The sequence below is a fragment of the Cervus canadensis genome, chromosome X (genome assembly GCF_019320065.1).
Source record: "Cervus canadensis isolate Bull #8, Minnesota chromosome X, ASM1932006v1, whole genome shotgun sequence".
Lineage (NCBI taxonomy): Eukaryota > Metazoa > Chordata > Mammalia > Artiodactyla > Cervidae > Cervus > Cervus canadensis.
In genome coordinates, this window is record NC_057419.1 from 12661666 (window position 1) to 12673775 (window position 12110).

The window sequence follows — 12110 nt, forward strand, 5'->3', positions numbered from 1 at the left end:
AAAAAAATCATGATGACACCATAAATGCAATGAACAGTGTGTACATGTAGCAGTGTGTACCTGTGCATCCTAAACTCAATGAAAGAAATGTGCCATTAAATTACTGCTCTGTTTTGAGGACTGGGTGAAAAATAAATGCTTACAGATTAATGAATGCCATATGAATAAGTAATAAATATTAGCTATTATCAGTGTTACTACTTTCTTCTCTGTAAACTACCCCAACTCACAAAGAGTACCAAAAATTAACAAATGAGGACATGGAGAACAAAGCTGTGGTTGCTGAAAGGGAAGGAACAGTCAGGGAGTTTGGGATTTACATGTACACACTGCTATATTTAAAATGGATAACCAAGGACCTGCTGTCCAGGACAGGAAACTCTGCTCAATACTCTGTAATAACCTTATAGTCACCAGGGGGTAAGGATGGGAGAAGGGATAGTTAGGGAGTCTGGGATGGACATGGACACACTGCTGTGTTTAACACGGAGAACCAACAAGGACCTGCTGCACAGCAGAGGGAACTGCTCAATGCTCTGTGATAACCTCGGGAGAAAGGATGGGGGCAAAGGAAATTTAGCAAGTTTAAGATGGACATGTACACAATGCTGGATAACTAACAAAGGAAGGGAATTCTGCTCAATACTCTCTAATAACCTTATGGTTACCATGGGGGAAATGCAGGGGAAGGGGATAGTCAGGGAGTTTGGGATGGACAGGTACACAATGTAACAAGTATACACCGCAGGATTTAACATGGAGAACGAACAAGGACCTGTTGTACAGGACAGGGAATTCTGCTGTGGCAGCAGAATGTGGCAGCCTGGAAAGGAGGGGAGTTTGGGGGGAAATGGATACATGTGTATGTATGAGTGAGTACTTTGCTGTCCACCTTAAACACTGTTAATCAGCTATATACTTCAATACAACATAAAAAGGTGAAAGAAAGAAATGAATGAATGAGATATTATTTTCAAAATGTAACTGGTGACTTAGCAACCTGTAAGTCCTATAAACCTTCCAATTTCATATTGCTACATACTGTAAATGCTTATACCTTTTCCACCACAGGTAGAGATGGGTAATCTCTTATAATACAGTCTCAGAACATGGCCTCTAAATTTTTAAGAACACATTTAAAAGCTCATTTCAGTAGGTAAAGTATCTTATAGAAAGTATCATTTCTTTTATGTAAGAACAGACAAAATGTTTACCAACTAAAAAAACACTTAGAACTATTTTTCTATGAATTACAGGAGCTGACTAAAACATATGACATATTTTCTCTAAGGAACTCCTTTTGAGTTCCACAGGATACTGTTAATGTAATGATAAATAAATGAAAGATCCCAAGACTTCTAGGCATAAATGACAAAGAATAATATACTAAATTTGGCTTCAGCCCCTTGGTTTTTAAATTACAAAAAAAAAGTTTTTCATCTTCTGCGATTCATTTCACCTGTCACATATTTATTTTTATAAAATAGTCTAAATCAAATGAAATAATTTTCAAACACAAATAAATCTTGATGGATCTACTCTAATATCATATACATTAAAAATCCTGAAAAGTAACATTTTTGCCCAGTATTAAGACGTTATTAATGACAAAGAAGGCCAATACATTAAATACTTTTTCAACTATTAAAATTATTCATATTTCTTTCCACTTGACCCAAATACTGACAAAACAGTACTATCTATCTAAATTTGCAACAATCCTGGGAATAAACATTTCAACAACTGGGTTCTATGCCTAGTTGTACATTAATATCCCTGAGGAGCTATTAAATAATATCTCATCCTCAAAATGATTAATTATTTCTTTCAAAAGCTTTTCAGCAGATTCCAATTACCAAAGTTGGGAATCCAAACTCATGAAATAAGCAACAAATATTCTTCTTTTAAAAATTAGTTGGTTATTCTACAGTGAGAATGTACTGAAGAAAACATCAGAAAAACAAACAAAATGACCTGTAGGCTGTACACATCACCATATAGCTGAGTTGGTTTTTTCTGCTACCATCTGACAGCTGTCCAGAGACTGGAACTTAAAATTATTAAGTACGTCAATTGTCACCTATGACGTAAGTTATGTCAATGCAAAGAGAATGATTTTATATTTGTATTGAATGAAACTTTATGACTTAAACCAGGGGAGAGCACACTATGGTCCGCTGATCAAATACCCATTCTTGTAATTAAAATTCTTGGGACTCAGATATGGCATCAATTTATGCTCTATCCATATGTTTTTGTGCTACAACATAAGAATTAAGCCGTAATAACAGAGACCTTATGCCCTTATAACTTCATATTGCTGCTTGACAAACTATAGCTTTCATTAACACAGTCAAAGCTAAATAACAAGTGCAAAGAACATTTTACACTGTAAAAGCCTTCTTTTACTTGTGATCTTCAAGTGAAAAAAACTGCATCTGAAATGCAACTAAGTGCAAAGAGAAGATGTAAAAGTTAAAAAAAAACGAGAAACAAACCTTAAGAGAGTTCTGTAAATGCCTTCCAACCAACCAAATAAGCTAAATAAAGTAAATACATAGACTGATAAAGAGTGTTTAGCAGTACCTAGTTTCAGAAAAAAAATTTTAAAGATGAAACATATGAAACATACAGGATTGGGGAGATGCACAGGGAGGACTGGCCAGCTGGCGCTTACAAGAGAAAAAAAACAGAAAAAGATCAAACAAAATTTTTCCACAGAATAGCTTTAACAGATGTACATTTGTAGCTATCCTGACAAAAGGGGATACTGACTTGGAATCCCAATAAGGTACATAAGGAGATAAGTTTTAAAAATACAGTGCATCATATATTTTAAGTATTTTCAGTGAAGTTTTATACCATATAGGACACATATTAGTTCATTATTAGTAAGAACTATAACTGGTGAAAAAATGTGGAAAACTGACAGTTTGCTGTCAATGGGGTCAAGACAAAGACTTTGCCTGTGTTAATACCCCCTTGGAGGGTAACATTTTTCTGATTTTTCTGATGGTTACATATAAAAAGTATAAAAATCATATTGAGAGAACAAATTGATACTCTCATCTTTAATTGTAAGATTACTTACAGTATTTTTGCCTACTAAAAAGAATTTTCAAATCTTACTGACTTCATTAATTACAAATGGGAAACACTAAAGGTGCATCTACCACATTTGATCAACTCTTTTTTAACTATACAAAATAAGTTATTTCATAAAAATAACCTGGTGTCCGACTCCCTGGAACTTTCATGTATAATTGAACTGTATTCATGCCCAGTATGGTATGACCAAGATGGCTTAGAAGATTTCCTGCTGATACAACACGCACAAAAGCAGGAAGTTTAGTCAGTTCAAGTAGCTGCAACTTCCACCTGAAATAAAATGATATTTTGAAAGTATAATATTGTTGCAAACATTAATGAGACCTAACCCCAAATTCTTGCAATCCAAACACAAAACAGTTAAATCTTTAAGTTTCAAATGCTTAAGGTCAAATGAACTAGTCTTTAACTTCTTTTTCAAACAAGTCCTAAAACAAACAGATAACTTAAAAATTTATGGGACTTCCCTGGTTCCAGTGGTTAAGAATTCACCTGCAAATGCAGGGAAGACAGGTTAAATCCTGGTCGGCAAAGTAGGATTCCACATGCTGCAGAGCAATTGAGCTGGTGAGCCACAACTACTGAGCCCACGTGCTGCAACTATTGAAGCCCGTGCTCCTAGAGTCTGTGCTTTGCAATAAAAGAGGCCACAACAGTGAGAAGCCCAAACACACAACTAGAGAGTAAATGCTGCTTGTGGAAATTAGAGAAAGCCCATGTGCTGCAAGGAAGACCCAGCAGGGCCAAATGACAATAAATAAATGAAATATTTAAAAAACTAAAAAAAGTATGATAATCTTATATTTTTATTTGCACATCTGTAAAACTGTTTTGATACTGATAACAAAAGTACCATTCCAAAATCTAATAAAAATAATTTCGAAATGCTAGCAAAAACTTTTCCATCAACACACAAAAACAGGATAACTACTGGATTAAAGAAAATACAAAAGTAGGCAAATTTCAGTTCTACATTTCTGTTTGTACTTCATGGAAATAGAACAGGAGGTCTTACTTTTTGTCATCAGAAAGGTCGATGTTGGTCCCAAACTTTATAGTTTTAAAAGGTCCTTTCCTTCTCCTTCCAGTACTTAAAAAGAAAACAACAAAAGTAAATTCATGCCTTTTGACAGGAACACTGAATGCATACTAAAATTTGCTTACTTATCTGAAGAAGTGGATTCATTATCTGAATATTCTCTATGTTGCATTCTTTTCTCATTTTCCTCCTACAAATAAAGCAAAAACATTCATATTTTAGTACCTTCCTACACACTATACTTCCCATTAGACAACTGAATAAAATAATCATATCTACATGAGTGCTACTGATTATGATTTGAAAAGTAGTTTGCTATAGGCACACTACACCAAAAGACCAGAGTTTGTTTTTCCTATATGAACTCTTAAATAAGAATGCAATGTGTATATTCTTCCACTTGACACAAATTAAAGTGATAATAAAAGAAAATGAAAGCAAAGTTCTATAGTCTTGCTATCAATGTTACTTATAAATGCCAATCAAGCTAAAGTACACATTTTAAATTGGCAGGAGTATGTGTGCCTACAAAAACAAGTTACGACACGTATAGGTGAATAAAGATTTAAGGTTTTCTATGTCTAATATAAAATTTTTTATCTTAACCCTGCCTATGTGTATTATAGTAATACAACTAAGAGAACATAGTTAATAATCTAAATTTCTGACAAAATACATTCTATATAAATAAAACACTTAGCACTAGGAAGGAAATTAAATCTAAATAAAAATGTGTTATTCTCTTGACAAAGATGCCAAAGTTATTCAATGAAGAAATGGTATGGAAAGTATAGAAACCCATAGTGAAAAGAATAAATGTTAGACACCAACCTTTTACTAGAGAGAAAAATTAACTCAAGATGGAGCCAATGACCTAATGTAAGACATATAACTATGAAACTCTTACAACAAAACAAAGAGTATGTCTGCATGACTACCAGATAAACCTTTCTTAGCTATGACATCAAAAATAAAGCAGTTAAAACAAAATTTTCACCCAAACTAAAACTTTCATGCTTCAAAGGACACCATCAAGAAAAAGTGAAAACACAACTTACAGAATAGGGAAAATATCTGCAAATTAAATACTTTACTAATGAGTCTGTAAAACATGTAAGAGATTTGGAACTAGCCACTTCATCCTTAAAAACAATTAAGCAGTCTCATGGTAGTCAAAGAACACAGATCAAACTGCTGTGTCCAAAAGTTTTTTTTTTGGGAAAAGCAGTGAAAAATAGAAACTAAAATTAATGGGACCAGAAAACTCTATGTATACTCTGCAGGGGAAAGAAACACCACAGACAATATCAGAAAAAAATCCCTTTCTGAAATATACCAGAGGATTCTTTTCTTTACAGCAAAATCTGCACTCAGAAGAAGCTCCTTAATCACAGGCTAATTTTCTGGAATTTTTATTAGGACCTACACGTTCATAGAGGCTTCCATGGTTGCTCAGTGGTAAAGAATCTATCAGCCAGTGCAGGAGACGTGGGTATGATCTGTGGGCCAGGAAGATCCCCTAGAGAAGGAAATGGTAACCCACTCCAGTATTCTTCCCTGGGGAATTCCATGGACAGTGGAGCTTGGAGGGCTATAGTTCGTGGAGTTTCAAGAGTCGGATACCACTAAGCAATTAAACAATGAAAACATCTCCAGAGAAGAGAAGAAATACCCAACTCCAGCCAACTCTACACATTCAGTTCTACTGAAAGAATGGGGGGAAAAACAAGCATGAAGCACTAATGAGGTTCACAGTAGAGAGGCACATGCTTCACAAGGACTAAGACCAAATCATAAGATAACAGAATATCCCCTACCTCAATACTTTTACCAATACATGACTAAAAGCCTACTTATAGCAGTTCCTTTTATCCAGCACATCAAGGTATGGGAAAAGTCAGATGCACAGCTTAAAAACCCATACCAAGACCCAAGAACAGTCTCTGACATAACACAAATGATGGCATTCTGAGAAAAAAAATTTTATAATTTAGTATGCAAAGAATTCTAAAAAGAAGTAATTTGTCATGGGGGTATCTGAAAAGAAATTCCTAAATCTGAAAAAGAAGGAAAAACAGACCAAAAAAAGTTCACAAACAGACAAATCAGAATAAGCAACAATTGTAGAGAAAGTTAAAAAGATGTATCAAACCGGCAATGTTGAAAGAGAAGAAATAAATGAACCAAGAAGAAATTCCCTGGCAGTCCAATGTTTACAACTCAGCACTCTCACTGCTGGGGCCCAAAATTCAATCCCTGATCAGGTAACATAGATCCCAAATTCCTCATTTGTAAAAAGAAATAAAAATTTAAGCCAATAAGCAAACTAGAAATACGTAAACATCCCCTACCAATGAAACAGAGGTATGAAAACCTGAATATAGAGGTTCTGAGTAAAAGCAAGAAGGATAAATGGGCAAACCCTAAAGTTAGGCATATAAAGCTTAAACTACATAAAAATCAAAGATAAGAGAAAATATGCAATGGAACCACAGAAAATAAAAATATCTCATTTATACTCATCTAAACATAATATATAGATGGGGAAACAGTGGAAGAAGTGTCACACTTTATTTTTTTGGGCTCCAAAATTACTGCAGATGGTGACTGCAGCCATGAAATTACAAGACACTTACTCCTTGGAAGGAAAGTTATGACCAACCTAGATAGCATATTAAAAAGCAGAGACATTACTTTGTCAACAAAGGTCCGTCTAGTCAAGGCTGTGGTTTTCCAGTGGTCATGTATGGATGTGAGAGTTGGACTGTGAAGAAAGCTGAGCACCGAAGAATTGATGCTTTTGAACGGTGGTGTTGGAGAAGACTCTTGAGAGTCCCTTGCAAGGAGATCCAACCAGTTCATCCTAAAGGAGATCATTCCTGGGTGTTCACTGGAAGGACTGATGCTGAAGCTGAAACCCCAATACTTTGGCCATCTCATGCAAACAGTTGACTCACTGGAAAAGACCCTGATGCTGGGAGGGATTGGGGGCAGGAAGAGAAGGGGACGACAGAGGATGAGATGGCTAGAAGGCATCAATGACTCAATGGGCATGAGTTTGAGTAAACTGGGGAGTTGGAGATGGACAGGGAGGCGTGGCATGCTGCGATTCATGGGGTCGCAAAGTGTCAGACACGACTGAGCAACTGAACTGAGCTCAACTGAAACATAACATCCACATCTTCTTCAAAATGTAGGCAAGAAGACATTCAAATGGAAATAAAAATAAAATCACACTAGAATTTTATTCCCCCAGACATTCTTCAAGGGTAAAAGAGAAATAAAGTTTTTCTGATGGACAAAAATTTATACTTGCTAGAAAAAAGCTTCCTTGGCTTGGAAGACAATTTAGTTTTTTAAAGAAGAAAAATTATACAGGTCAGAATTTCTAATATATAAAATAAAAGCATAAAAAAAAGAATAAGTGAAAAAAATCTTAATCCTCTCTTTGTTATAACTGGGATATAAATAGCATGTAACATTATACCATGCTTGTATCTGTGTATTTATTTGCTAAACTGTGTCCAGTGGTTTGTGACTCCATAGATTGTAGCCCACCAGACCCCTCTGTCCAAGTAATTCTCCAGGTAAAAAAATGGAAGTGGAGTGCCATTCTCTTCTCCAGCAAAGTTTTGCCTTCTTGCATTTCTTTTCTTTTAGGATTATTTTAGGATTAGGATTACTTCCTCCTCTCCAACAATATCAAACTCCATGCATAATTCTTCTGGCACTCAAGTCTACCAGATTAATAATCCCTTGACTCTATTTGTCACCTCTGCTAAATAATCATAAGGTATTTGTTTAGGTCATATGTGAATGGTCTACTGAACTTCCCCACTTTCAGTTTAAACCTGAATTTTGTAATAAGGAGCTTGGATGTGAGCCACAATCAGCTGTAGGTCTTCTCTTTGCTGACTATAGAATTTCTCAATCCTCGGCGGCAAAGAATATAATCAATCTGATTTCAGTACTGACCATCTGGTGATATCTATGTGTAGAATCACCTCTGAGGTTGTTTAAAGATGGTGTTTTCTATGACTTGCATTCTCTTGGAAAAACTTGGTTAGGCTCTGCCCAGCTTCATTTTGTACTTTGCCACCCCCCGCCCCATTTTGTACTCCAAGGCCAAATTTGCCTGTTACTCAAGGTATTTAACTTTCTACATTTGCATTCCAATTCCTTAAGATGAAAAAGATTTTATTTGGTGTTAGTTCTAGAAGGTTTCCCAGTTCTTCACTGAACCATTCAAATTCAGCTTCTTCAGAATCAGTGGTTGAGGCATAGACTTGAATGACTGTTATACTGAATTGTCTTGGAAATAAACTGAGATCATGCTGTCATTTTTGAGACTGCACCCAAGCAGTATATTTTGGACTGTTTTGTTGACTATAATGGCTACTCCATTTCTTCTAAGGGATTCTTGCCCACAGTAGTATACATAATGGTTATCTAAATTCCATTCACCTATTCCCATTCATTTTAGTTCACTGATTTCTAAGATGATGTTCACTCTTGCCTTCCCCTGCCTGACCCATGTCCCATTTACCTGGATTCACAGACCTAACATTCCAGGTTCATGTGCAGTATTGTTCTTTACAGCAACAGATGTTACTTTCACCACAAGACACATCCACATCTGGGCATCATTTCCGCTTTAGCTCAGTCTCTTCACTGTTTATGGAGTTATTTCTCCACTCTTCTCCAGTAGCATATCTGACACCTACTATTCTGGGGGGGTTCATCCTCTAGTGCCACATATTTTTACCTTTTCATGGGGCAAAAATTTGCCTGTTTATGGGGTTCTCTAAGCAAGAAAACTCAAGTGGCTTGCCATTTCTTCCTCAAGTGGACCTAGTTTTGTCAGAACTCACCTCAGTGACCCATTCATCTTGGCTGGCCTGCCACGTCATGGTTCATAGTTTTACTGAGTTATACAAGGCTGTGATCCATCACTTGGTTAGCTTTCTGTGATTGTGGTTTTCATTCTGGAGTCCATGGCACTGCACTTCTTGCTGCTTCTGTCTGCCCTCTGATGGAGCAGTAAAGAGGCTTGTACAAGCTTCCTAATGGAACAGACAGGCTGTGGGGAAAACCAGGTCTTGCTCTGGTGGGCAGGGTGATGTTCTATAAATCTGTAATCAAATTTTCAGCTGATAGGTAGGGATATGCTCCCTCCCTGTTGACTTGGCCTGAGGCAGGCCAGTGCTGCAAGTCTGCAGTCCCTATGGTAGGGCTACACGCCCTATGGTAAAGCTAATGGTGACCTCCTCTAAGCGGACTTACACCAACAAGCTGCACTTCCCAAGGTTGCTGCCACCAGTGCACCTGACCCTGAGACAGGCCACTTTCAACCAGCACCTCCACAGGAGACCCATAAGCAGGTCTGCCTCAATCTCTTATGGGGTCACTGGCAGGTCTGGCTCAGTCTCTTGTGTGGTCAACTGCTCCTTTCCCCTAGGTCCTGATGCTCAGAAGGTTTTGTTTGTGCCTTTCAGGGTTCTTACATCAAACACTGCATGTTTCTGTGATGTTCACACAGAATGTTCAGTGAGACCACATTCCAGGTCACTACGCACACCTTTGCAAATTCAAAAGTAAAGACATAATACAATACCTCCTATCAGGTAACAATGGAAATAATGTAGAAATCAGTAAAACAAACAAAGATAAAAAATGTAAAAACACACTGATACTAAACAATATACTGTTGAAAATACCCTCTAAAAAAGCTAAGAATTATTTTGAACTGAGTTATAATGAAAATAGAAACGTTAGTAAATTTGGAAATGCATCCAAACCAGTGATTGGCACAAAATTCAGAGCAATTAATATACATAATAGAAAAAGAAAAGATCTGAAACCAATCATCTAAGTTTCACTCTACAAGAAAATTAAATGGAAAACAAGAGCAAATAAATCCATTAGAAGGGCATAAGAAAAGAATATGAAGAAAAATTAAGGTCAGGAAAACTGAAAATACAGTCAAAAGAGAAAAGTCAATGAAACCAAAACTTGTCCCTTTGAAAAGACCAATAAAATTGATAAAACTAGGCTGGAAAATAAATACACAAGACAGTTCTGGTCAGTCACTCAATCATGTCCAACTCTTGGCAACCTTATGGACTAAGCACACCAGGCTTCCCTGTCCATCATCAACTCCTGGAGCTTGTTCAAACTCATGTCCATTGAGTCAGTGATGCCATCCAAGAGACAGAAATTACTAATAACATAATTAAAAGATGGATCATTATTACAAATCCCATGGTCATTAAAGGATAACAAAAGAATGCTATGAATCACTCCACTCACAAATATGATAACCTAGATAAAATGAACCAATTCCTTGAAAGACACAATCTATCAAATGCAACACTGTGAGGAAGAGATAATCTGTAAGCATGTAACTTTTAAAACTTAATTTAATCATTGAGTAACTTCGCAGAACAAAAAGCTCAACAGTGCCCAGATGAGGTCACTGATAAAGGGTTCCACCAAAAATTCAGGAAAAATTATGCCACTGCTCAACAACCTGTTCCAGAAAATAGAAGCAGATGCAATCTTTCAACTATACTATGAAGTCAAGGACAATGACTACCCTATTACTAAAAACACTGAGAGAAAACTACAGACCAAAGAAAAATCCTCAACAAAGTATCAGCAGATCACATCCAACTATGCAGAAAGACATTTATACATTATAGCCAAATGGGATTTATCCAATGCATGCAAGGTTCATTCAACATTAAAAAAATCAATTATAATACATCTCATATCCACAGGTTAAAAAAGAAAAACCACATGATCAAGACAACTGATGCAGCAAAAGAACTGACAAAACTGAATACTTTTGTATGATAAAATTAGTCACTGAATAGGAAGAGAGACGAACTTCCTCCACTTAATAAGATTATCTATAGAAAACCATTCAGTTCAGTTCAGTCGCTCAGTTGGGTCCGACTCTTTGCAACCCCATGGACTCCAGCACACCATGTCTCCCTGTCCATCACCAACTCCCAGAGTTTACTCAAACTCATGTCCATTGAGTTGGTGATGCCATCCAACCATCTCATCCTCTGTCGTCCCCTTCTCCTCCTGCCCTCAATCTTTCCCAGCATCAGGGTCTTTTCAAATGAGTCAGCTCTTCCCATCAGGTGGCCATGGTAGTGGAGTTTCAGCTTCAACATAAATCCCTCCAATGAATATTCAGGGCTGATCTCCTCTAGGATGGACTGGTTGGATCTCCTTGCAGTGCAAGGGACTCTCAACAGTCTTCTCCAACAGCACATTTCAAAAGCATCAATTCTTCAGCAGTCTTTATAGTCCAACTCTCACATCCACACATGACTAGTGGAAGAACCATAGCCTTGACCAGATGGACCTTTGCTGACAAAGTAATGTCTCCTCTTTTTAATATGCTGTCTAGGTTGGTCCTAATTTTTCTTCCAAGGAGTAAGCATCTTTTTATTTAATCATATGTGAAGTCAGTCTCAAAGCAATTCCCCAATAGTATACTGAATAAGGCAAAGAATATTTTTAGATGCTTTTGTAAATTTCTGCTTCTTTTGTGGTTTTATTTAGACACTATTAATGACACAGAAAGAATACTAACACTTCTTTATAGAGCATCTTTCAGATAAAATGAAATGGAAATGCCTTTTTACAAACCAATTAAAAACGAGAGCAATGCCCAGGTACTATTGTTCATAGTAAAATCAGCCTGCAACTACTATGTAAACCTATTTACTTTATAATTTTAAATAGAAACATTTAAAAAATAAGGATATGCTATAAAACAGTATTTTCTCTATTAACAATCTGTACTGCTGCTAATGTAACCTCATTTAAACCTGCAATAGTTTAATCTTTTGTTAACTGTAATACTTATGAAACCAAATTATATTAACTGAATACACTGTTAGAGAAGCAATTGCATCTAATTTAGAAAAAAAATCTCCAGGAAAAA

The 12110-nt window shown here is 36.4% G+C and overlaps 1 protein-coding gene across 8 annotated transcripts in view; it reads right to left on the reverse strand.

The window, feature by feature from the left end:
• Positions 1–12110, reverse strand: part of LOC122434312 (lysine-specific demethylase 6A-like) — a 168111-nt gene that overhangs the window by 24808 nt on the left and 131193 nt on the right. For all 8 annotated transcript variants that reach the window (XM_043457501.1, XM_043457497.1, XM_043457503.1 and 5 more), the window contains 3 exons: positions 4273–4337; positions 4124–4198; positions 3230–3378 (listed from right to left, as the gene is read on the reverse strand). In XM_043457501.1, the coding sequence (XP_043313436.1) occupies positions 3230–3378; positions 4124–4198; positions 4273–4337 (289 nt within the window). The remainder of the gene's footprint in view (positions 1–3229; positions 3379–4123; positions 4199–4272; positions 4338–12110) is intronic.